This window comes from Acanthochromis polyacanthus, chromosome 4, assembly GCF_021347895.1.
Source record: "Acanthochromis polyacanthus isolate Apoly-LR-REF ecotype Palm Island chromosome 4, KAUST_Apoly_ChrSc, whole genome shotgun sequence".
NCBI lineage: Eukaryota > Metazoa > Chordata > Actinopteri > Pomacentridae > Acanthochromis > Acanthochromis polyacanthus.
The window spans coordinates 43,960,408-43,987,440 of record NC_067116.1 but is presented as its reverse complement, the minus strand read 5'-3'; the positions used below and the strand labels follow the sequence as shown (position 1 = coordinate 43,987,440).

The window sequence follows — 27,033 nt, the reverse complement described above, 5'->3', positions numbered from 1 at the left end:
GTATAAAAGACAGGGCATCTGAGGGCACAGTCAGATTTCCCCTGGGGTATCTCTGAGTGTTTTGACCTGTGCTGCATGGAATAAATACTTTATTTTCGAATCTGAAGATTGCTCCAAGACTCTTCACTGTTTTTCCTTGGTGAGACTGCTGCTACTATTATTTTAGACTGAGTAGATTTTTCACTGATGTGGAACCTAGAATTGAGACAGTAGACATAATTTGCAAAGACATTGTATCCACAACGGAGTGTGTAAAATGTCGAAGTGGATGCAAAGGAATTGTATCTAAAAAGTAAATAATATCAGTTACAACTTGGCTCTGAAGCTGCAACAAAACAGAGAGACAACAACAGGGTAGCGACTAAAAAAGATTTTATTGTACGACAAACCAAGTCAACACACTAAAGACCTCCAACCAAACAGAACCAGGCTGCTGGAGCTCCGGAAGGAAGCAGCTCCTGTCAGAGACAGACCAATGCTGGATGTGAGGAAGGTTTCATGCAGTCTGAGCCACTTGATCCCAGGTGTGGCTCAATCAGCCTACGACCTTCAGCTCCTGAACAGACGCACCTGGTGTCCAAGGGAGGGTCGTCACAGATTAAATAAGTACAAACTGTAAAGTGTAAACTAAATAACAAGAAACAGACAGATAAACACAAAGTGAACTGGAAGTAAACAGATCTATTGCACAGAAATAGTGCACTTGACAATGATGACATTGATAGTGAGACTATTGCGCCTGATACAAACTGCAGAAGACACAGAAAAGTCAGATAGTCTTGCACATGAAACAGAAAAAGCCCGTTGATCTGCGGTGCACCTCCATGATGCTGAGCAGCTTCCTCACGGACTCCACAATGTTGCATAAAATCCACATTTACCTGACTATATTAAAAATTATGTGCTTCTACTCTCACAAATTACCTGGTGAATTTAGGCTTTTAATTAAGGATAAGATCCTCTATCTTGTTCATATGTTGTTTGTTTATATACTGGAAGACACATCATGAGTGAAACAGCATGGCCGAGCATTTTAAAACTGCAGCACGTCACTTACAGTCTAAAAAAACATGAATGTAGACTTCTCAGGGATTTTATCTGTAAAAAACCTCAAGAACCGATCCTGTCATCTCTCAGTTTTGGGCTTTGTGCATCATTGTTCTTCTTCAGTCTTTGGTTTCAACATAATAATAATAATAATAATAATAATAAACTTTATTTGTATAGCACCTTTTAAAAACTGAGGTTTACAAAGTGCTTTGACACAGGCAGGAACATAAAGGCATCACAGCACAAGAAAGACAGCAAAGAACAAGACAGTTTAAAAGACAGAACATTTAAGACAGACAAAACATAAATGAAATTAAGAGAGTCCATGCCATTGGAACCCAGACAATACAAGAACCCTGCTACATAAAGGAGACCATGAGGACCAGAATAAAAGCTAAAAACAACAACAAAAGTGAAGAATGCATAATAAAACAGAGATTATAAAAGAGACAGAACAACAGATTTAAAAGATTAAGAGTGTAGAGTGAGGTGAAGTAAAGATAAACAATCAGAATTAAAACAAATCAGACACTAATCAGTCAGTAGGGCATAGAAAAATTCAATAAAAACAAAGGAACTAAAATAAAACGAGTAATACTAAGAACTAAAAGGCTAAAACACTAAAGCACAACTGGAAGACTGAAACACAAAAGGTTAAAAAAGCGTAATTCACAAATATAAGACGAAAACACGAATAAAAGGCCAAACAGCTAGAAAGTTTTACCTTCTCTCCTTTAACACCAGCTGATCCATTTGGTCCTTGAGTTCCGTCTTTACCCTAAATGTGAAGAGGGTAAATAAAACTGGAAATATTAACAACACACTCATCTTAGTGAGCTTGGAACAGCAGGTTTTCTTTGTTTTACGTGTTGAAATGATTATTTCACTGTTTTTGCAAAATATTACATGCAAAGTCTGTGTGTTGTTGTCATGTTTTGGCTGTAAAATAGTTATAAACGGCATTAAATACCATCGGATGTACAGGGAATAATCTGTGTAAACACAACAAAAAAGCTGGAAAATTTCACATTTATGATCAGTTAAATGGTCAACAAATCTAACTGTCAGAGATGCTGTAATGGTTTGAATTAATTTAACAACAACACTTTTTATTCCATTATTTTAAGAATTAATCATTGTAATTACACTTGTATTTTTGGGATTTTATTGTTAAATTAAGTAGCTTTACACGAGTAAAAACGATAAAATTGCCTATAATATGTAATAATATATGTATTTATCTCCATAATATCTTATTATTTGGACAGCTATAAAGATTTGCAGGAATATAATGCATTTATAGATACATCACACATTTCAGATCTGCTGCCGTGTTCGAAAAAATCCAGATCTCTCCGGTTTGTTTTCAGTCAAAATGAAACACAACGAGGCAGCTTCCATCTTTTTACGCTACACATATCTGTAACAAACTCTTAGAAAAGTGGAAATCTGCAGCACAAATCACACTTTAAAAAGAAATTAAGGAGAGCATAGACTTTTCTGTTTGCTTCTGTCTTTAATTCAATCACGAATATTTTAAACTTTTACTTCCTGTTTTATGTTTTTGTCTCCACCTAACTTGATGTTGATTTGTATGTTTGTCATGTTTTATGTAAAGCGCTTGGAATTATCGTGGTGTTGAAATAAACATGCTGAAGCTCCTTCAAAGAGGACATCCAGATTGTGAAAATCAATTGGACTTGATGTAGCATTTCTATTTTTTTAGATGAAGTGCAGCTTCATGGTGGATCACCAGATCTGGACTTCACTGCATCTGGTGACTAAACCATAGAAAGAAATGGTAAAACTCCAAAACTGAGAACAAAGAAAGTTTCTGTTTGCTCTTTGGATCTTAGTCTGTTGTTCTGGTGGTCATGAGAGGAATGTTTAAAGGGCGTATAATGTCCAAATCAGGTTGATCAACATGCGGCACTTTTAGGAAACTCGTGTTAAAAACGTCTGACCTTTTCAAAGCCTAAAATTTTAATGTGCGACTTTAATCCGTGGCTGATATTTGACGTGTGATGGCAAACAACAAGCTCAGATAAGTGCAACAGCGTGCTGACTCACTGGTGTCATGGACTGCATCAGATAACCGTTACGTGGACAGCAGGAACTGCACCAGTTAAAATGTTATGGTGTCTTTACTTCTTGTGCAACATGGAGCGTTTAAGGTAATGTTGGCAGGACTGAGGAAAACCAATCGAGCAGTGAAGAGGTCTGGAGCAACTGCAGAAAACACGATTTTTTTTCTTTTGTTTGCTTTAACTTTTTGCCTTCTTCCTGATCCGTTGGGGTGATTAGCAGAAAGGTGGTGACCAAGAACATTGAGCTTCTGTCCGTGTAGAAAGTTCGTGCACGAAATCTCAAAATACCACGAAACAACAGAACAGATTGTGCAGGAATGCAAATTATTCACACATTTACCAGTGAATAATAATCTGTACAGCTGTCTCGCTTAAATAACATTATAAACGCTTGTATTATTTTCCAATAGCTTTGATTTGCTGTAATTCACTTTTAACTTGACTAAATCTTTAATCCTACAAAACACTCGTCCTGGAAAACCTTTTTAGCGAGAAAGCTGATTCTGTTGAGCGGACCAGCACATCTAGAAAACAACAAAACTAAACATTCTTCTTGACAATAAAAGCATGAAAATAAACTTACAGGGTAACCTGGAACTCCAGGAGGGCCCACTGGTCCCCGTGGCCCCGGATCACCTGGAAGACCTCGAGGTCCAACGTCCCCCCATGGTCCTATTTTACCCTGGATACCCTGCAGGACCAAAATGAATTCATAAAAAAAGAAAACAAAACAAAATGATAAGGTTAAAAAAAAAAGAACTACAATTCACAATCAAACCATGGAGGCTTTCTGTGAGGACAGAGAAAAGCGACAGAAAACACAAAAGCTAACGTGTTGCAAAAATTAACCCTGGTGAACAGAGAAAGACTCACATAATGTGCTCACAAAGCTTAGGAAATGATAAATTGACTGCATTTAACTTGTTCAGACAATATTTCAACAATAAAAGTCGAGCTGATGAATGAAGGAGCAAAGAACTGGATGTTTGGAGAGAATGAGTCACTGAAAACATCTCACTGGAGGTCCTCTGTATCCCTGTGGTCCAGTCATCCCCATCTCACCCTGAAACACAACAAAAAACACCTAAAATAACAGATAATCAATCATACTTACACTGTTAGCGAGATCATTTACTTACAGAGGGTCTTTCTTTTCCTCTTGGTCCTTCCTCTCCTCTCTTACCCTTCACAATAAAGTTACAATCACATTCAATTCAAATGTAAATGCATAACATGAGTGTGTAATACTTGCTGATTAATGTATTACTGAAAATATGAAGCCTTAAATATTCATACCTTTAGTCCTTCACTGCCTGCAGTCCACTGGCGCCTTTATTACCTTCAACCCCCTAAAGAAAACAACATTCTTTCTTTATTTATCTTTTTAGCGTCACTTTGGCTTTCAAAGTTCCTGATCATCAGAATTATAGTGTGCATTGTATTATCTATGTGTTTTTTCAAAAGAATTCACGCTGCACTGCAAAACCATCATAAAATCATTGAGTCAAATCAATTCATTCTTTTTAATTCATGTAAATTTCCAGCTAACTGAACTTGAAATTTCAAATTTTTACTTTCAGTCCACCTTTAGATCCTGTAAACTCACATTCTTATAACATCAGACATGTTGACTTAATATTATGAGTTGAATAAACAGCTGAGAGTTCACTCAACTCATAAAATTAAGCTTGTAAGAAACCAAATTAGCACATAAGCAGATTTCCCAGGATGCAGCGTGAGAGAACACAAACTCCAGAAAACAGACGTGCTGGAACCTTACTGTGCATTTTACATACATGTTTTATTTTAAATACACATTAAACTGACTTGTGGATGTTTGTTTTATGATAACAAAAATTTAAACTCAGAAAAAATCAAAAGGAAAGCAAGCATGGTGTCACTGTCGATACGACGAGCTTTTCGACTCAATATATTAAGTTCATTGAACCTGTTATCTAAAGTTAAGTTAATTTATCCCGGCTTTACATTTTCACAATTCATAGGATGATTCTATGGAGTCACAGGAGTGCCACATCAAAATATAAATAAATAAATAAATAAATGTGGAAATATAAAGATAAATAAATAAATGTGGAAATATAAGAGAAATAAATAAATAAATAAATAAAAAGGAAAAATTTTGTCTTTGCTTTTACCTTTTCTGTTTTTTCCTTTATTTATTTATTTGACCCCTGTCAAAAGTTGTAGGACAGGTTCCACTTTATTTGAATGAGAAAGTGTCCTAAAACTTTGACAGGGGGTGTGGCTCTTATACAAAGCTTCATGCTATGTATTTAACAGCCTTTACTTGGAATCTTAAACAAAGTCTTATTAGATTATTTATGTGTACTTTGCATTCAAACCCTGAATGTATTTGGGTTAAACGAACAACAACAAAAAAGACGGTAGCACTTTGTAATACGGCCCGTGTCTTACAGAGCCCGTCTCTTACAGTGTAGTTTCCTCAACTTTGAAGGTAACTGTCGGACATGTACATGTTATTTCGCGGAACCTGAGGAGTACTTCCACTTGTGTCTGACAGTGCAAGTGCTGTTGTCTTACAGTGTAGTTTGACGTGTCTTAATGAGTAGTTTCCTAAACTGTGGAGGTACCTCTCATAAATGTAGCATGACATTTTGCGGACTTCTTATGGGTTAATGCTGGTGTCTTACAGTGTAAGTCCTGGATTCTTACACTGTAGTTTCCCGTGTTTAACCATGTACTTATCAAAACAGTGTAATTTTCCTGAACATATGCTTTACTGTACAAACCTTGACGTGCCACTTCCTCTTAAGAATCACCATGGACCCCTACAGAGTGTGGAGACCAATGATAAACTGAAATACTGTAACGTATTGATGAGTATGTGTTTCACATAATAATGACAAGACATGCAGACGTACAAAACATCTTTATTTATTTAATATCTTTATTTTTTCACCTTTTAAAGTTAACCAGCCCTTAAGATCACCCTTGTCTTTCTTTACTGTCTAACTATCCAGTACTTCCACTGCAACAACCCAGCACTTTACCTGTAACTACTGGTCAACAACTGGGAACCGGGCTGTACACTGGAAAAAATGCCCCTCTCAAAACAAGAAAAAAAAATCTTATTTCAAGCAACTTTTACCTTGAAATAAGTGAAAAATCTGCCAATACAACAAGTGACAAATGGCTCAGTGAGATTTCTTGAAATAAGATTTGATATTTAGAATATTGAGATCTTATAATTAGCTGGGAAAGCTTATTTTAAGCAGTATTTTACCAGGATTGTCAAGTTTAGGTGTCTCAAAATAAGGCAGACATGCTAAAACACAGTAGTTTTTCACACAAAAATAGATTTTTGCTTTCATGTAATCTCATAATTTGAGATGTTTTAACCCTCCTGTTCTCCTCATTTAAATATTGTTTCCTTGTCTGAAAAAAATAAAAATCTGCAAAAAAAAAATCCCCCAAACTTCTGAAAAGTTGCAAAACCTTCAGGAAGAAAATTCCAATAAATCCTTAAAAGTTTCCATTAAAAGTTTTTTTTTTAATCCCCCAAATTTGGCAAGAAAAAATGACTGTTAACTGTTTATTGTGCGCCGGTTGTTTCTGTCAGAATCGTGGCGCCTCTGTCGTCACTTAGTTACGCCCGCCTTCTGACTCTACACTTCATGGTGATTGGTCCGGCCAGTTTTAGGAGCATCCAGCCTCGAGCCTGATGGAGGGTAACTAGACCCACCCTGGCAGAGAATTAAATTTGTTGCCGTGGGTTGTCTACCGCGGCTAGGCTAGTGGAATGACACATTTTGACTAAAAATAAGAGAAATAGACTTGGTGAGATTTTGAGTTTTTGCAGTGCGGTCTCACTGCCAACCAATCAGAACCTTTTATTTACCACAAGGCATCTCATCAGACAAGTTCTTTATACTCTTTACACTTCAGCAAATACATGTTTACCCAAGGTACACCCCCCTGTCCCTTCTCCATTAAGCAGGCTGATCTTCTCACATCATGCTACTGTATCGAGAGCTGATCCTTCTTACTGTGATGCAGTTTTAATTCTTCTCTACTGCTGTGTTGCAGTTTAATTTTAGTTTTAATTTTAACATTTTTCAACAACTCAAACACTTTAAAATTTGCACTTTGTATTCTTTTTTATGTCTGTCTAATTACTAACCTCTCTGTAATCGTGTATACTTTACTAAGCTGTGTTTATTGTACACAGGCAAAACTATTTCCTCCCAGATGAATAAAGTTGATCTTATATTAGACAAACACAATACAGGGGTCAATATATAACTGAGGGGCTTTTGAAGTCTATGGGCTATATCTGCATATATTTTTATTAAAAGTTTAAAAAACTAATATTTTTTACATTCGTTATGATCATCCATCCATCCATTCTCTATACACCGCTTTATCCTCACTAGGGGTGCTGGAGTCTATCCCAGCTGACTCGGGTGAAGGCAGGGGACACCCTGGACAAGTCACCAGTCTGTCACAGGGCTACATATACAGACACACAATCACACCTACGGACAATTTAGAGTAACCAATTAACCTCAGCATGTTTTTGGACTGTGGGAGGAAGCCGGAGTACCCGGAGAAAACCCACGCATTCACAGGGAGAACATGCAAACTCCATGCAGAAAGATCCCAGGCCCAGGCCGGGACTCGAACCAAGGATCTTCTTGCTGCAAGGCAAAGGTGCTAACCACTACTCCACTGTGCAGCCCCCATTATGATCATATCTTTACAAATTCTATAATTGTGTTTTATGAAAACAATCCATCCATCCTCTATACACCGCTTTATCCTCATTAGGGTCGCGGGGGGAGCTGGAGCCTATCCCAGCTGACTCGGGCGAAGGCAGGGGACACCCAGGACAGGTCGCCAGTCTGTCGCAGGGCTACATACACAGACGAACACTCACACTCACATTCACACCTACGGGCAATTTAGAGTACTCAATTAACCTCAGCATATTTTTGGACTGTGGGAGGAAGCCGGAGTACCCGGAGAAAACCCACGCATGCTCAGGGAGAACATGCAAACTCCATGCAGAAAGATCCCAGGCCCACCCCGGGATTCGAACCAGGGATCTTCTTGCTGCAAGGCGAAAGTGCTAACCACTACGCCACTGAGCAGCCCATGAAAACAATCATTTATTTAAAAAAAAAAAGACTGGATATCACTAAAATGTCAACTAAATAACCATCCAAATTGAATACCAACCACCTTCTAATGAGCTAAACAATAATAAAATGAGCTGATTCAGAAATAGTTTGGATTGTGTTCTTTTGATTAAGTTGAGAAAATCATTGTGGATATTTCTTTTTTGGCAATATATCAAATTTTATATGGAAAACAACAAATTGTATCTGTGTCTGAGAAATTACTTTCAACTAAGTTCCCCGTTACAAAAACACCTCTCAAGGAAGTGTGTTCATTCCAGATCACATGACCTGCTCCACATGATGTCATTTCCTCCTGAAGAAAAGACTGAAGGAAAAGTAGTGTGTGAGTCAAGTGTGGATTTATCACATGCCAGCAGTTTTACTACAAAATCTTTGTCGATAAATTTTAATGTCACTCAACTGTATTAATAATATTTTCGAAGAATCTTTCTCTAAAATGCCATGTGTTGTTTGGTTATAGGCTGCTATGCTGATTTTAGACCTAAAAACAGCAAAAATGTCGACTATGATACCTGTCAACTATGTCACAAAAAGTTACATATTTAGGCACATGGAAGTATGTGGTAGGAGGATTATGCTCAAACAATTGAATTATTATTAAAACTCAGTCATGCTGTAGCATCTATATCTTATTATTATTATTATTATTATTATCATTCATAATAATAATAATAATAATAATAATAAACTGATGATGAAAGCAGCGATGATGTGGAACCTGACAACAGCTGTGGTCTCATTGGGGCGCCTTGACGTCAAAAGGAGGAGAGACTTTGGACCAATCAGCGTCGGCCGCCGAGCTCATCACCTCCTCAGTGTTTAGAATGAAGGTGAGCGGCAGCAGCGGCTCCGACTGTCGTTCCTCTGATTTTAAACCCTGAAACCTCGGAGGAAACGTTGGCTGAACAAGAGAGGAGCCGGCAGTCGAAAAAAGTAAGCATTTTTAATTTTATTAAAGCATTTACTTCAGTGTCAGTCCGCCTTCCGCTCCTATCAACCTGTTCCGTAGCTAACGTCAACAAGTTGGCTAATTTAACAAGCTGCTACTAGCAAACTAGTCCTGTTAGCGTCACACCAGGTGGATAATTAGCTTCACTAGCTGTCTGGATATCTCCTGGTTAACCACACTGACTCCTGTCTAATCTGACTGAGCTGTTAAATGTCTGTCTGTCTGGGTGTCATGTGAGAGTGATCTGATTGTCTTCTGACTGCTGTCTCTGTGCATCTTTAGCATTCCTGACAGTAGCTGTGATGCTAACCTGACCTCTTCTTCTTCGTGTGTTTCCCGTCGTCAGGGATGGAGAGTCACGGGGAAAACGGGGTCCTCCGCTCCCGCTGTAGACCCGTGCCCAAGATGCCCACCTTCCCCGACCCTGACGAGCCTTTGAACGGGCAGCTGAGTCCGGGAAAGCAGCAGCTGGAGAACCGGGAGACTCACATCACCAGCAACGGTGGGAGAACTTTAGCTTCCTCATCAGCAGGGGTTTAACAGAGGACACTGACCTTTTAGTTAGTGAGTTATTAAAGCCTTCCTCAGCATGTTGTTCGCTTACAGTAAGTGTCCTGGAGTGTGTTACCACTGAAACCATGTGTCACTGCATGACGTGTTCCTTTTTGACCTGAGGTTAACCACAGCAGCAATGACAGGGTTCAGGCTGTAAAATAAAATTTAAAAAAATCTGTGCAAAATGGGTGAAAATCTGAAAGCAAGAGTGCTCAAAAAATACATCAGGAATGGTGGAATGCTGTTAGGTTCAGAAACTTTGAAAATGGTGCAGAAAATGGCAAATATCTGTAAACATAATTGTGTGTTTAGCTGATTTAACCCTCCTGTTGTCCTCATTTACGGGCACCAACAAGATTTTGCTTCCTTGTCTGAAAAAATCCAAAAAATCAGTGAAAAATTCGCCAAGTTTCTGAAAATTTGTTAAGTCTTCAGAAAGCAAATTCCAATAATTCCTTAAAAGTTTTATTTTAAAAAAAATCTCCCAAATTTTAGCAAGAAAATTCTTGTAAATATTTTCAAAAAATAAATAAAAATCTTCCAAAAAAATCCTAAAAATACCTGAAGTGATTACATATATTTTCTTGAAGAACATTCACATAAAAAAAATCAACCAAAATCCATGTTTAACCCCATAATATGAAAATCACAGATATTTTTTACGAGTTTGAACACAATAAAAAAATAGTGTCAGAATTGTCAAAACACAAATTACTCTTTATAAAAATCCAGATTTTATTACATGAATGTTATTCACAGTTCTGGCTGATGTTTGTTTTTACAGCTAACATTCAAATTAATATTAATTTTGTGCTTCATTATTTGTCATTTTAGAGAACAGAGCAAATCTGTAAAGTAACAGCGAATTTTTCAAAAATATTGTGGTTAGATTTTTACAGTGTACTTCCTACTGAACTGGTCACCATTATGCACCAGTAGCAGACAGAACGTGTGAATGAACTGGTCGACTGTGAAACGCTGGAACAACAGCAGCTCTCTGTAAACGTGGAGGTAAAACACTGAAGGCTGTTCGCAGAACGTAAAGCTCTGACTCTGTCACTGACGGGTGGAGCTGCTTCTGTTTGTCACTGTTGGCAGGACTGACCTCTGAACATAGAAAACTCGTTCATCATCAGACAGCTGTCGAGACTCTTGACCTCCAGTAACCTTCAGCCCGTTCTGTTGACTTTACATTGTGCTTGCTACACACCGTTAAAGGCGTGTCTTCTTGTGGATTTCATCTCTGCAGTAACAGCTTTGAAGCTTCTTTCCTCAGTTAAATGTTCCTCCTCCATACACATAAATATATTACCACCGTTAAGAGTAACCAAATGCTACTGAAAACATGTATATTTGTGTTTATTTTATTTAAGATGTTTGTGTTATGAGTTGCTGCCTGGTTTTGTGTATTTATTTATTTATCTTGTTTTGTTTTTTTTGCTCATATTTTAGCTGCTGCCCAACTTATACAGTAATGGATGAACGTATTGGCATCCCTGGAGTTTTTCCAGAAAATACACCATTTCTCCCAGAAATTTGGGCAATTACAAATGTTTTTGGTGTTTATTTCTCGATTGATGTGCATTGGAAAAACACAAAAAAGCAGAAGAACAAAGCGCCAAAATTGACATAATTTTACACAAGACTAAAAAAACATAGGCCTGAGTAAGTTGTTGGCACCGTTTTAAAACTGTGGGTAAATCATTTTATTTCAAGCATGTGATGCTGGTTTATTCTAGCTGTAAATGTTTAATTCTGTATCTCCATAGGGGTACAGAGGAACATTTCCAGCAACCATCACTCCTGTGTTCTAATGCTACATTGTGTTAGCTAATGGTGCTGAAAGGCTCATTGGTGATTAGAAAACCTTTATGCAGTTATGTTAGCACATGGATAAAAGTGAGTTTTCAATGAGAACATGGAATTGTCTGGATGACCGCAAGCTTTCGAATGATACTGTATGTTGATATCACACTTTTTTTCCTCCCTTAAAGTTTGTATCAACCCTAAAAATCCAGTATTGGCTGAGCTGTGATTTAAATAACGTAAAGACCGATGTAATTTCAATTCAGCCGTTTCCAAACCTGCTACACTTTCACAACATGGTGACTGAAACCTACAGCAAGCTGCCAAATGTTTTAATCACTGTTGAACATTTCCATTTCAAAACAAACAGGCTTTCGAATTGTGTTGTAGAAAATTGACACGGCATTAGCTGACGTTTGCCACTTTGAAGTTCTGTTTAGACGACGTTTTTGGACACTGGCTTGTTAATTTTGGTTTGTCCAAATCACACAGACTCTTCTTTTCATCACATTTGTGTGTTCTCGTTCCAATTTCAGGGCGAATTGAGGTGGAGCATGTGATCAGCAAAAAGCTGCAGCTAAAAAGGAAGGCAGAGGTTAGTACGTCACCAATGTGGGTTAAGAAATGGCTCACTGGAAACATATTTAGAAAATGATGGGTGTTCCTGACTTTTCCTCCAGCTGATGTTTATCTTGCTGTCAGTCAGTATTTCTGTCTAGATCAGGGGTGTCAAACTCATGTTAGTCCAGGTTCCACATTCAGCCTAATTTGATCTCCAGTGATCAGTAAAATCACAGCATCATAACCAATAAATCACCACAACTCCAAATGTTTCCTGTTGTTTCAGTGCAAAAAAAGTACATTGTGAAAATGTTCACATTTAAGGAACGATCTTTTCACAAAATATTATGAACAGCCTGAAATTTTTGAAGAAAAAATGAATCTAATTTCAGCAACTTTTTGCCTCAGTTTATCATTTCCACATGACAACTTCCAGATCAGAGTGTCTACAAAGGAACACAACATTTAGTCACAGCTATCTGGAACTGAACAACAGAGTATATTACTGTAAAAAAAGACAAAAAACAAGATAAAGTATTACAAAAATGAGACGCAAACGACAAAAGCGAGAAACAAAATGCCAAAAAAATGAGACAAACATGAAAGAAAACAAAAAAGTGACAAAATTTGACAAAGTTGCAAAGCGACAAAAAAAAAAAGTGGACAAATGAGACAAAAAAATGCTAAAACCGAGAAACAAAATGACAAACGATACACAAGACAATGAATAAAGCAAAACACAGAATGACAAAAAAATGAGAAACAAGCCATAACTTGAACAAAAAAGACAAACCACAGCAAACACAAAACAAAATATGACAAAAACGAGACACAAAATGACTAAAGAGCAATCTAGTATTTTACTCTATGATCAAAACAACTTGTCATGGTCTGGAAATTATTTTAAATTTATAGTTTTCCAAATGTACAATCTGCAGTTAATGTCTTCTCTGTTATTTTTACACTTTACAAAGTCGTACCGCGGGCCGGATTGGACCCTCTGGCGGGCCGGTTTGGGCTCGTGGGCCGCATGTTTGACACCCCTGGTCTAGATAAACGCATAACTGCAGTTAACAGTGCGGTATATTTTGTTTCCTCTCTCAATCCTGAATGAGCTCTGTCTTTATTTTAGTCATCAGATCCGTCGTGACAGCAAACTGACTGGAAAAAATAAAATCTGTGAACTTAGCGAGTGATGCGATTACCAGAAACTGAAAAGAGACGTTTCATACAGAAATGATTAAGTGTTTCATGCTCTCTGCATATTAGTACGATCACTTCTTGTGACTCTTTTAATAATGTGTGAACTCTTTGCTTCACAAAAGACGCATTCAGATTTCATAAGGGTTAAATAAGTGCATCATCATCACACGCTGAGCAGTTTCACATCTCCTTGCCAGTGATCTCCAGTGTGTCAGACTTCCTGTATGTTTTAAAACTCCTTTGAAAAATGACAGTTAAAGTTGCGCTAAAATGCAGACAGAGCTGTGGACTCTGGCTTGGATTTACAATGAAGTGCAATAAATTCCCCCTCGTTTACACGGGTTTTTAAACAAGAGAAAGCCGTGTCAGTGTGAGCCGAATGGAAGGATATTTGTATCTCAACGCCAGATTTGCGTAATTGGAGCCACATGCAAAACATTTCGGGTGTGTTTGTGCGTCTGCAGACTGTAAGTGACTATTTCCATGTGGTTTTGTGTCGCCCAGTACCTGAAGAGTGACCTGATGCGTCAGTTTGAGGGTCAGGTCAATGACTTCATGGACAGTCTTATTGAAGAATCAGCCAGTCTGGAGCCTGTGCCTGTCCCTGCTGTCTTCTCACCCCCACTGTCAGACAAGGAGAGGAGTAAACTCAGGTACTGCAGTCCAACGTCTCCATCCAAATAAAATTATATGTCCTAAAAAACCCAAAAGTGTGGGACTTTCAGCAGATGTTTGTACCCTTCCCTTATAATATATACAGACCGGGCTTTGCAAAAGTTCTGTTACACTCGGTTTCATGATCTTTAGAGACGTTTACATGTCGGAGTGAAAAATTCCATTAAATAAACTGAAAGTTCTACCTTATAGGCAGGTGTTCTTAATACAATTTTTTTTCTCCGGTGAAGTTGTATAAAGATGGAAGTGAAAAGAGTTGAGATATCTGCTCTCCTTTGTGCTGAACATCAGCCAGATGACCGTCCACAGAGTTGCAGAGAGGCTAAAGAATGGTGACGATCTTTCAGGTCTTCACCATTCTTGAGCCTCTCCATGACTCTGTGGACGGTCATCCGGTTGATGTTCAGCTGCTTGGCTCTGTCAGACTTGTGGCCAGCATGAAGGAGAGCAGATATCTCAACTCTTTTGACTTCCATCTTGATACAACTTCACCAGAGAACAAATTTGTGTTAATGACACCTGCCTATAAGGGAGAACTTTCAGTTTGTTTAATGGAATTTTTCACTTCGACATGTAAACGTCTCTAAAGATCATGAAACCGTGTAACAGGACTTTTGCAAAGCCCGGTACATATAAAACTGTTTTATATACTGTGTGTGTGTGTGTGTGTGTGTGTATATGTATGTGTGTGTATGTATGTATGTATATATATATATATATATATTAAAAAGTATCTGGAACTGAACAATCTAGTATTTTACTTGAAGATCAAAACAGCTCGTCATGGTCCAGAAATTATTTAAAATTTATGGTTTTACAAATTTACAATCTGCAGTTAATGTCTTCTCTGTAGTTTTTACGCTTTTAAAAGCCTTGTTAAGCCGCATTTCGTAGTAACGGTGCATTTTGTAATAAACGTCCAAAATGTAATAACTTTGTCGTTTCATTTCGTAATAAAGCCACATTTCGTAATAAACTGCCGCATTTTGTAATAAACTGACACAACGCATTTTGTAAAAATTTTTGCCGCATTACGTAATAAGTTATTACATTTTGGGAGGGGGAGAGAGGGAGAGGGAGAGGGAGAGGGAGAGAGAGAGAGAGAGAGAGAGGGGGGGGGGGAGGGGCGTCTTAGAGCAGTGCGTTTACAGGCGCTACAAACAAAAGTTCTTTTCGATCCATAATGCTAAAACTTATCACGTAAAAGGCACCAAAAGCATGAGTTAACTGAACTTAAGCGCTGTTGTGCAGTGAGATTTGTTTGCCATCCCAGGCTTTGGTTTCAGCTGTGCGTAGACTGCTGCGCTTTAATTCTGTTCAGTATACAAGTAGTGCATTGACTGTGCACAAAGGTGGGTTGAAAAATCAGATATTTATAAATATTTTGAATGTACTCAAGTAAAAATAATAATAATTAGTACCAAGAAGTAAAAATAGAAGGCTACATCAGAAAAACATCTGAAATATTAAAGTAAATAGTTAAAGAAAATATTATAAAACATTAAACTATAGGCTACATATTTTTGAAAGAAATAGCAAATCAGTGACTTAGAAAAAATATTAAGGAAAATATATTATCTTTGGAGTATTCTGCCATAAACAGCTTTATTAGGCCAAATAACTACAAGAAAACATACATACAAATCAATAAAGGTCACTCATCTATTAATTTATTGTTTAACGTACAATAATAATACCTTATTACATAATGCACCATGTTATTACTTTTTCCAGAAAATCAAAAGATTGCAAGTGCATTTTGTAATAATTTTTTCAAAATGTAATAACTTATGACGTAATGCGGCAAAAATTTTTACAAAATGCGTTGAGTCAGTTTATTACAAAATGCGGCAGTTTATTACGAAATGTGGCTTTATTACGAAATGAAACGACAAAGTTATTACATTTTGGACGTTTATTACAAAATGCACCGTTATTACGAAATGCGGCTTAACAAGCCTTCATCCAGGAGGCTCCTTCAGTTCTAACTGGTTATAAAATCCACCAGTCAGAAGAAGAGAAAATAGAACGTCTTGAAGAACCAAAAGCACACGTTCGCTCGGCTTCTACTGAAGCTCTTTGAGTCTTACTTCAGCTCTCCGTCCTACAATAATAACTCATGTGCTGTCATGTTGTTCTTCTGTAGGCATTTTCATCCTCCTCACGGCCAGGGAAAGCTCTTCGTAAGTCGCAGGTCGCTCCTCGAGTAAGTTGACATTTTGACGTTGCGCTCATATAAATATTGTTTACAAAAGGCCGGAGTCTCTTCTAATCCTCTGTTCTCTTGAAGGTTGTTTAATCCTCCTGTTGTCCTTATTTACGGACACCAAAAGATATTGTTTCCTTTGTCTGAAAAAAATCCCAAAATTCAGGAAACATTTCTGAAAATTTACTAAACCTTCAGGAAGAAAATTCCAATTATTCCTTAAAGGTTTTATTTAATGAAAATCCCCCAAATTTGGCAAGAAAATTCTTGTAAATATTTTCAAAATGAGTAAAAAATTTTCTTTTTATGTGAATGTTCTGAAGAAACATTTGTAACATTTCTTTTTTTCACCAAAGAATGTTCAAAGAGTTCCCAAAAATGTAGGAAATGTGAACATCAGAAGTTTCACTGTGATTATTTTTATTTTTCTCACATTTTCAAACTTCAAAACAGGTCAGTTTTGACCCGCAGGACAACATGAGGGTTAAACCGGCATCACATGCTTGAAATAAAATGATTTACCTCTAAGTTTTAAAACGGTGCCAACAACTTTCTCCAGCCCATTTTCTTTTTAGTTTTCTGTAAAATTATGTCAATTTTGGCTTTGTTTTCTGCTTCTTTTTTGTGTTTTTTCCAATGCACATCAAGGAAGTAAACACCAAAAACATTAATAATTGCAAGAATTTCTTTAAAATTTCTTTTTTTTTCCACCAAAAAATGTTCAGAAAATTCATGAAAATGTGGACATCAGAAGTTTCACTGTAAAAAATGTATATTTTTTGTCCCACATTTTCAGACTTTAAAACGGGTCAGTTTGATCCGCAGGACGACACGAGGGTTAAAGTAACGTCGTGTGTTTTTCCACAGTGAGCTGTTTGAGGTGAACCACATCAGGACTATCTACCACATGTTCATCGCTCTGCTCATCCTCTTCATCCTCAGCACTCTGGTGGTAGATTTCATTGATGAAGGCAGGTAATATGAAACGACTTCTACAATTCTACAGTTTCATTTAGCAGACGCTTTTGTCCAAAGCGACGTACAACACAAGCAAGAATTCAGACATAAGGAAAAACCTGTAGTAAGTACAGAAAGTGCTTCAAGTGCCATTGGTCAAAGGTGTTGCCATCAAGTTGCAGAAGAATTGCCAACACCCCCCCCCCCCCCCCTTTTTTTTAATACTTTGTCAGCGCTAAATAAGTGCTGGGTTTTGGACCACCTGACTTATTCTACCCCTAAGGTGGAGTCAGATTAAGTGCCTAGGTGTTCTCTGAACAACTGAGTCTTCAATTGTCTCTTAAAAGTAGAAAGGGACTCAGCAGAACTCACAGAGTTTGGTAGATTGTTCCACCATTTGGAAACAACAGAGGAAAAGAGTCTGGCTAGAGAAATGGAGCCGTGCTGGGCTGGAAGCACCAGGCGTCTCTCACATGCAGAGCGAAGTGGGCGTGAAGGGGAGTAGACCTGGATCAGGGAATCCAGGAAGGCTGGGGTCGTTCTTGTAAATGTTTTGTAAGCCAGGAGGAGAGTTTTGAATTTGATTCTGGCTGCAACTGGAAGCCAGTGAAGGGAGATGAACAGGGGAGTGACATGAGCTCTTTTGGGCTGGTTGAAGACCAGACGTGCTGCTGCATTCTGGATCATCTGCAGAGGTTTGAGTGTACATGCAGGGAGACCTGCCAGAAGAGAGTTGCAGTAGTCAATGCGTGACATCACAAGAGCCTGAACCAGAAGTTGTGTGGCCTGTTGGGTCAGGAAGGATCTGATCTTCCAGTTAGATTCTTCTCCCACCTCTTTTGTTTCTGTTATCTCTGCTGATGGGATGTGCGTGGAGACCGTCAGTCCTTCAGGTTTTGCATCTCTTCTTTACCCTCCCTTTGCCTCAGACTGGTCTTGGACTTCGACCTGCTGGTCTACGCGTTCGGACAGTTTCCTCTGGTGGTGTGCACGTGGGTCTGCATGTTCCTGTCTGCGCTGCTGGTTCCCTACAGCCTGTTCCACCTGTGGGCTCAGAGTCAGTCTCACAGCCACACCAGGATGTACAGTCTGCTGTTTGGCTCCGTGTTCCTCCTCTACCAGGCTCTGGGTCTGGGATTCCTGCCCACATACGTGGCGGTGACCAACAGTGTGCCGCCTGCATCCTGCTTCATCATCATTCTGGAACAGGTGGATCAACACAGTCTGACAGGGCTGAACTAAGCTGTAAATCTTTTCACATGTGGACTAATTGTCTTTTGAAATGTGCTCCAAGTAAAAGATTCTTTGTGAAATTTTAGGTCCGTCTGATGATGAAAGCTCACTCCTTTGTCCGGGAAAATGTGCCAAGAGTCCAGACCTGGGCCAAAGACAAGACCAGTGAGTAACGTTTCCAACTACAACGTGACTTTTTTCTCTTATTTTTTCATGTACATTATTTACGATTCAGTTCGTGAAATTCTGAGAGGATTGAGGAGGCAGGCACGGGGACACTCTGGAGACTCATGGCTTAGGTTGAGAATGAGGTTTACTGAATTCAGGAGAAGTGAAGCGACAAAGCAGCACATTCATGTGAGCATCACCAGCATCCATTCTGAGGATTCTCTTGGACCATACTGGGTTGGGTGGAATGCCACATTTAGATTACAGCCAAGCATGGCGACAAGTTATGTGCTCAGGAACGTCAGACAATTCCTACCTGCCAGTGTATAAAGTTTTTTTTCTTTCTCATGTCGAATGTGTTCCCTTTTCTTTCTGTCATCTACAGGCCCTGGACCAGTGGTTCCTCAGGTTTCTCAGTACCTTTACTTCCTGTTTGCACCCACACTAATCTACAGAGACAAATATCCCAGGTAAACAGAGCCTCTTGTTGTTTGTCTGGTGTTATCTATGATTTGCTCTTTACTGCAGCTGCACAATATTTGAATAAAACTGACATTGTGTGATGGAAAACATACAGCACCTTCCAACAATACATCTGTTTTTAGCCCTTTGATGCACAGTATAGGTCAAGAGACACCCATTTTCCATTTAATACCGGTCACTTTTGGCACATGTTGTGCATCAAATGGTTAAAGAAATATATTAGAGTGATTGAGATGATTTTTATTTTAGGGGAGTGCATCTGCATTGAAAGTTTAAAAACAGCATTATTAAAGCTGAAAAAAGCTGTTTGGAACTTGATGCAACGCCAGCAAACGCATCTAAAATAGCTGTATGTTTTTCAGATCTGCCTCTCCGGTCATCAGAGCTTTGGTGCTGATTTAAGTGCTCAAACTTGTATTGCATTTCTTTTTGCAAACAAATCTTCCTTTTTAATGTCTTTATCCTGTTCCTCACTCATGTTATTGTTTTCATGTTTCGTCTGCATGTCGACATAAATAAAGTTTAAAAACAATATATTTAAGAACCCGTAAATTTTATCAGAACTTTCTTGTAGATTAGTAGTAGCAAATGACAATTATGCTAGCTTGTCTCGTGTCGTCTCGTGTCGTCTCGTGTCGTCTTGTCTTGTCTCGTGTCGTCTTGTCTTGTCTCGTGTCGTCTTGTCTTGTCTCGTGTCGTCTTGTCTTGTCGTGTCGTATCGTCTTGTCGTGTCTTGTCATGTCATCTCGTGTCATGTCGTCTCGTGTTGTCTCTAGTCTTGTCATCTCGTGTCGTCTTGTCATCTCTTGTCTTGTCATCTCTTGTCTTGCCATCTCTTGTCATGTCGTCTCGTCTCATCTCTTGTCATGTCGTCTCGTCTCTTGGCATGTCGTCTCTTGTGTCATGTCTTGTCGTCTCTTGTGTCATGTCTTGTCGTCTCTTGTGTCATGTCTTGTCGTCTCTTGTGTCATGTCTTGTCGTCTCGTGTCTTGTCGTCTCTTGTCTTGTCGTCTCTTGTCTTGTCGTCTCTTGTCTTGTCGTCTCGTGTCATCTTGTCTTGTCGTCTCTTGTCTTGTCGTCTTGTGTCATCTTGTCTTGTCGTCTCTTGTCTTGTCGTCTCGTGTCTTGTCTTGTCTTGTCGTCTCGTGTCTTGTCTTGTCGTGTCGTCTCGTGTCGTGTCTTGTCGTCTCTTGTAATGTCGTCTCTTGTCTTGTCATCTCATGTCGTCTTGTCATCTCTTGTCATGTCGTCTCGTCTCTTGTCGTGTCTTGTCGTCTCTTGTCGTTTCGTCTTGTCTCGTCATGTTGTATCTTATCCTCCATAATCACACTATTGGTTCTCAGCCTTAATATGTATTTTAGTCAGGTAAAGAAGTATTTTAGATATTTTTGTTGGCTTTTTTCCCGAATATGTCATTTACTCAGAAAAAAAAATCACACCATAAATAACACTGCCCGGTCTTAACCCCAATATATAAACTTATTCGGTGAATTCGTAACACTAAACATGATCTTTTTTACTTGAAAGGACTTTGCTGCGTATGTTTTTGTTCTAATTAAATGTGTTGTATAAAAACAGTGGCTTGTTTCTTACTCAATGCAGGAACCCTGTGATCCGATGGGGCTACGTGGCCACAAAGCTGCTTCAGGTACTGGTGAACATTTTATATCCTGGCTTCTTGTAAAGATCACAATCTGAAAGTATTTTTCTGTTACATCCATCCTCTCTCCCTCCTCAGGTTCTCGGCTGTCTGTTTTACGCCTACTACGTGTTCGTGCGGCTCTGCATCCCTCAGTTCCACAGCATCAGTCTGCAGCTGTTTGATCTGAGAGCCATGGTCCTCTGTGTCTTCAACTCCATCCTGCCTGGTACGATGAGCCACACATTTATGCACACTTTCACATACTTCTGGCCTTCTTGGTTGAGGATTACTGATAGTGTTTCTGTTTCCTTTTTGCAGGAGTGTTGGTTCTCTTCCTGGCATTCTTCGCCTTCCTCCACTGTTGGCTCAACGCTTTCGCTGAGATGCTTCGCTTTGCTGACCGGATGTTCTACAAGGTGCTGCTTCCACTCACTGTGGAATCTACACTTCACTTCCTATGTTCATATTTAACTTAATGAACCCTCATATCGTCCTGCGGGTCAAATCGATCCGTTTTAAAGTTTGAAAATGTGAAAAAAAAACTACATTTTCACAGTGAAACTTCTGATGTCCACATTTTCAACATTTTTGGGAAATCTTTGAACATTTTTTGGTGGGGAAATAAAAAAAATACTTCAGAAAATTCACAAAAACATTTTTTGTGAATGTTCTTAAAGAAAATATTAGAAGTATTACTGATGTGTGTGTGTGTGTGTGTGTATATATATATAATCACTTTAGATATTTTTAGGATTTTTTGGAAGAGTTTTACAATTTTTAAAAAAAATATTTACATGAATTTTCTTGCCAAACTTAAGGGAATTTTTTTTTTTTAAAATATAACTTTTCAGGGAAACTTTTCAGGAATTATTGTAATTTTCTTCCTGAAGGTTTTGCAAATTTTTCAGAAATTTGGAGTATTTGTTTTGCTGAGTTTTTGGATTTTTTTCAGACAAGGAAACAATATTTTTTAGTGCCCGTAAATTAAGACTACGGGAGGGTTAAAGAAAATATTAGAAGTTTTACTGACATACGTAACCACTTTAGATATTATTATGATTTTTTTTGGAAGATTTTTACTAATTTTTTGAAAATATTTACTAGAATTTTCTTGCCATAATTTGGGGAAATTTTTAAAATAAAACATTTAAGAGAAATTTTGAAGAAATTATTGGAATTTTCTTAATAAAGATTTTGCAAATTTCCAGAAATTTGGGGAGGGGGGTTTTGTTGGATTTTTGGATTTTTTTTTTTTTTTCAGACAAGGAAATAATATTTTTTTGGTGCCCGTGTATGAAGACAACAGGAGGGTTAATTAATGTGGTTTACTGTTCACAGGACTGGTGGAATTCAACCTCTTTTGCCAACTACTATCGCACGTGGAATGTGGTGGTCCATGACTGGCTGTATTTCTACGTGTACCGGGACTTTCTGTGGGTGAGTTACAAGCCATGTTAAAATGTCTTAAAGAAGCATTTTCCTCTTGTCTGCTATCAACATGTTACCGTTTTCAAAATCCCCTTCATTATAAGAAACAACAGGCTCCAAATACAATCTGCCACACTGAGAATTGAATTTAAAAATGCATGGATCACATTAATCCAACTTATTCCGTTCCCTCTCGTCCTTACAGGTCTCTCAGAAGCGTTTCCGACCGGCCGCCATGCTGTTTGTGTTCACCGTGTCCGCCGTGGTCCACGAGTACATTCTCGCCGTTTGCTTCGGCTTCTTCTACCCTGTGCTCTTCTGCCTCTTCATGTGTTTTGGAAGTAAGAGAAAAGACCGTCACAGTGCCATAAAAACAAACATTTCAGAAAGCAGTACGCCATATCTGTTGTTTGGGACACAACACTCAGTTCTGTAAAATAATTTGGCTGCTTTTTGAGAATTTTATATGTTGAGAGACAATATTAGACCGTCTCAGCTGGGAAGCCTTTTGAAGGGTTTAACATCTCCAGAAATAAAACTCCCACAGTCATGAAGTCTGTTGAGGAAATGTAAATGTATTTTTTCCTTGTGCTTTCACTCTCATCTTCTCTCCTCATCCTCTCAGTGATGTTCAACTTCGTTCTGCATGACCAAAGGAAAGGTCCCATCTGGAACATCATCATGTGGACGTCTCTGTTCCTGGGTCAGGGGGTCATCATCTGTCTGTACTCTCAAGAGTGGTACGCTCAGCGCTACTGCCCCCTCAAAGAGGTAGTGGACTCACGTTTCCTTCTTTGAAGCATCTGTCAATAAATAATCTTATTAAATAATCTTTCTGAGCCTCTTGAGTCAGCTTTTAGGACGAATCACTCCACTAAAATTAATGATTAATGTGGTGAATGATTTGCTACTAGCTGTTGCCTCAAAGGCATCATCTGTTGTGTTGTTATTTGATCTCAATTCTGCTTTTGATGCGGTGCATCGTTGTATCTTACGGGACAGACTTGAGAATTATTTTGGTATCTCAGGCCAGGTGCTCCAGTGGTGGATTTCTTACCTGTCAGAGATTTCAGTGTTTTCTTCATGTTCTCTGAGTCCTGTCCTGTTAGGCATGGGGTACCGCAGGGCCCTGTACTGGGTCCTCTGTTTTTTCGTCTCTGTGTGACACCTTTGGGTCAAATTTTGCGTTCTTTTGGGATCTCTTTTCATTGTTATTTTATCTACAGTTCTACATGTCCTTGGTCTGACACTGATAAACTTCAGACCTGTCTCTCAGCTGTTAGGAGCTGGTTATCAACTAATTTCCTGCTTCTGAATTCTGCTAGGACAGAAATGATGGTGATGGGATCTGAAAGAGTTAATCCTCTGTTTGATCATTTTACTCTGTCTTTGGGTGACTGTTATTCATTGTAAAGACAAAGTTAAGAATCTTGGTGTACTCTGATAAAACGTGGTGTGGACGTTCCATATTAACCCTCCTGTTGTCTTCATTTACGGGCACCAAAACATATTGTTTCCTTGTCCAAAAATTACCCAAAATTTCAGAAAATTTGCAAAATCTTCAGGAAGAAAATTCCACAAACTCCTTAAAAGTTTCCCTTAAAAGTTTTATTTAAAAGAAATCCGAAATTTGGCAAGAACATTTGTATAAATATTTTTAAAAATGAATAAAATCTTCCAAAAAAAATCCTACAAATATCTAAAGTGATTACATACATATCAGTAAAACTTCTAAAATTTTTAACACTTCTTTTTTACCACCAAAAAATGTTGAAAATTTCCCAAAACTGTTAAATGTGGACATCAGAAGTTTCACTGTGAAAATCTTTTTTTTTTTTTCCCCACATTTTCAAACTTTTTAACGGATCATTTTTGACCTGCAGGACGACACGAGGTTTTAAACTAAGCTGAAGACCCACTTGTTTACTTTTCCATATGAATCTCAAATGGTTTGTTTTACTGATGTCCTTTTTATTGTTGTGTTTTTACTGTTTAATCTGCTTTTATTGTTTTTATCTCTATGCACAGCGCTTTGACTGAAAGCACTTTTTAAATAATCTTATTCTTCTTATTAAATTTATTGCTCAGAACTCACGGTGGCGTTTCTGTTCCAGCCTTCCTTCTTGGAGCTGCTGAAGCCTCGGTCCTGGAGCTGCCAGAGAGGCCTGATGGGAAACTGACCATCACACTGAACTGGACCTACTGGGAGGATCAGTAGAACGTAGACCAGCCTTTCTGTCAATGTCATAACTTCTGTTTGTTTTATTTTCTTGCACTAAGTGTACGGATGTGTGGACGAGTATCTGCCGAAATGCCAAAAAAAACCCACAGCGAACCACAGCGATGCCTTAAATACCTTTTAAGTTTTCAAAGGCAAACCCCTCAACACAATGATTAGTTCACATGTAAACACTGGTGAACTCCTATTTTTTATGTGCCATTATTTATTTTTCCGCTGTTCCCCTTTGCCTGGATCGACTGTGACACCGAGGCAGCTGAGTGCAAACATGACACAAGACAAACACTGTTCACGTATGCAGTAGCGGTTCATATTTAACGAAGGACAATCCTGCTCATCTCCACTGCCAATAAGATTCTTTTTGAGAAACCGACCACTGTTTGGTGTTGTGTATAAATCTGAGGAGCAGTGGTTTCTGTATTAGGACTTTAATCTGAACTTTTTTGCATGTATTGAGCCACAAGTTAAGAAGCAATGCACTCATTAATTATTATTATTATAATCTGAAAGTTATGAGGTGAACATAAGGGGAGTGTGAAAGGTGAATGTGTTGTATGAAGTTAATTTATTCGATGACTGCTGGATGTATTCTTAAAGATTCAACTCGGCTGGTTTGAACGTATGTCGAGCATCGCAGAGACGGAGAAAGATGTCATATTTAGTTTATAACCGACGCTGAGAGTCGTGTGTCTGAATAACTACTACTGTAAAACCTGCAGCTGGCTGCTAGAATGTTGTGAGACAATGATACTTGATTAGCACTAAGGGCTACAGTTCACATGGTCAGATACTCAGTACAATAAATCAAAGTGTATTTAAATCGTGAAAGTTTAAACAACAGTAATTTTGATGTCACACTAATGGAAGTCTGTGTTTAATGTTCTTTTGTGGTCCTGAATTCATATTTGTGTTATTTTTGAGGAAGTGAATGCTCAGTTAATGTTGCCAATTCTGACATATTTCAGTGCAGGGAGACCATGATGATGTTTGTGACTGATGAGATAAACAATATAAAGTGAAAACCAGCAACTCAGAATGTCATAAAACTGGATGACCACATGGTGGCGCTGTATTAAGCTTTTAATTTTATTCACAAAAAAATAACATATTTCAAATAATCTGTCAATATGCACAACTAATAGCAAGAATATTGGAAATTTAAACTCCTAAACTCCACATTTGAAGTTTAGATCCTGATTTGTCTTTAGATGTTTATAAAATAAAGACAGTATTTATAACAGTATAGTCAGATGAAGTTTATATTCAGATGAGAGCTTGGCTCACTTATTTTTTCCTGGCACTGACTGGGTTATTGTGTTTGGTGACATTTTTACCAATCACTGGCAATTTTCAAATTCTTGATAGAATCCCAGAACATCAGATTTGAAGAACTATCAAGGACAAAGAAAAATGTATTCCCATCACTTTGTTACAAGTTGATGCATTAAAAGAGAGTTTATTGTTGTTCAAATGACAAAAATACACGCTATTCACAACAGTATTTTCCAGGTCACACTAATGGAATAAGGTGTTTGATGTGCTTTTGCTGAATTTGTGTTCTTGAAATAATGTTTGTGTTATTTTTGAGGAAATTAATGCTCAGTCAGCGTTGCCAATTCTGACATATTTCAGTGCAGGGAGACCATGATGATGCACAATGTAAAGAAAAACCAGCAACTCAACACGTCATAAAACTGGATGACCACATGGTGGCGCTGTATTAAAGCCTTTGATTTTGTTCTCCAACAGATGATTCCCTTGATTTATTCACAAAAATATATATTTCAAATTATTTGTCAATATGCACAAATAATAGCAGAGATGTTGGAAATTTAAACTCGTAAACTCCACATTTGACTGAAGTTTGCCTTTTGGATGTTTTTAAATAAGAATATATTTATTACAGTCATTATATTGTATATTCAGATGAAAGCTTGGCTCATTTATTTCTGTTTATTATTTTTTTTTCTGACATAGACTGCATTATTGTATTCGGTGACATTTTTATGAATTAGTGTCAATTTTGAACTTCTTCATAGAATCCCGAACATCAAATTATAATAACTATCAAGAATAAATAAAGGAAAAGTATTCCTATCACTTTGTTGCATATTAGCACATTAAAAGAGAGTTTATTGCATTAAAATGATGAAAACACACATTTTACACAACAGTAACTTCCTATGACACACAGAAAAAGATGATTAATCTGCTTTTTGTGGTTCTGAAATAATGTTTGTATTATTATTGAGGAAATTAATTCACAGTTAATGCTGCTAATTTGACATATTTTAATTAGACAGACCAATGAGATGCACATTGCAAAGTAAAAACCACCAACTTCAGCTAATGAAGCTCCAGAAATGGAAAACTTCTATACACTGGATGAGCACAAGGTGGCGCTGCAATAAAGCTTTAATTTTGATCCCCTTTGATTATATCTGTATTCATTTCTTAATAAAGACATAATTTACTGTTGTAAAGAACCAAACACCAGATGTATTGTTTATTTTCGGCTTTACTGTCATATTTGTGTATATTATTGTGATCTTTTCTTGATGTTGAATGGATATTGTGTTTTTTCTGAATCTGCATCTCATATTTCTAA

The 27,033-nt window shown here is 37.9% G+C and overlaps 1 protein-coding gene and 1 long non-coding RNA gene across 2 annotated transcripts; one reads left to right on the top strand and one right to left on the bottom strand.

The window, feature by feature from the left end:
- Window positions 1-369: 369 nt before the first annotated feature.
- On the bottom strand, window positions 370-4,326 carry LOC127533636 (uncharacterized). The gene is made up of 5 exons (XR_007941403.1): window positions 4,277-4,326; window positions 4,156-4,200; window positions 3,721-3,828; window positions 1,775-1,828; window positions 370-570 (listed from the first exon to the last, which is right to left on the bottom strand). It is a non-coding gene; the product is annotated as an uncharacterized LOC127533636 (long non-coding RNA).
- A 4,776-nt stretch (window positions 4,327-9,102) lies between these two features.
- On the top strand, window positions 9,103-26,171 carry soat1 (sterol O-acyltransferase 1). The gene is made up of 16 exons (XM_022205604.2): window positions 9,103-9,253; window positions 9,616-9,771; window positions 12,167-12,225; window positions 13,899-14,047; window positions 16,216-16,275; window positions 17,143-17,250; window positions 18,162-18,441; window positions 18,552-18,630; window positions 19,019-19,103; window positions 20,719-20,764; window positions 20,855-20,984; window positions 21,077-21,174; window positions 22,097-22,195; window positions 22,392-22,527; window positions 22,812-22,957; window positions 24,301-26,171. Exons 2-16 carry the CDS (start codon window positions 9,618-9,620, stop codon window positions 24,364-24,366), a joined length of 1,695 nt encoding a protein of 564 aa, XP_022061296.1. The 5' UTR covers window positions 9,103-9,253; window positions 9,616-9,617; the 3' UTR covers window positions 24,367-26,171.
- Window positions 26,172-27,033: the final 862 nt, after the last annotated feature.

Coding starts and splice junctions, on each gene's coding strand:
- soat1 (XM_022205604.2), top strand. CDS start 9,618: ATGGAGAGTCACGGGGAAAACGGGGTCCTCCGCTCCCGCTGTAGACCC. Junction 12,226..13,898: donor AGCTAAAAAGGAAGGCAGAG/GTTAGTACGTCA, acceptor TGTGTCGCCCAG/TACCTGAAGAGTGACCTGAT. Junction 17,251..18,161: donor GATTTCATTGATGAAGGCAG/GTAATATGAAAC, acceptor CCTTTGCCTCAG/ACTGGTCTTGGACTTCGACC.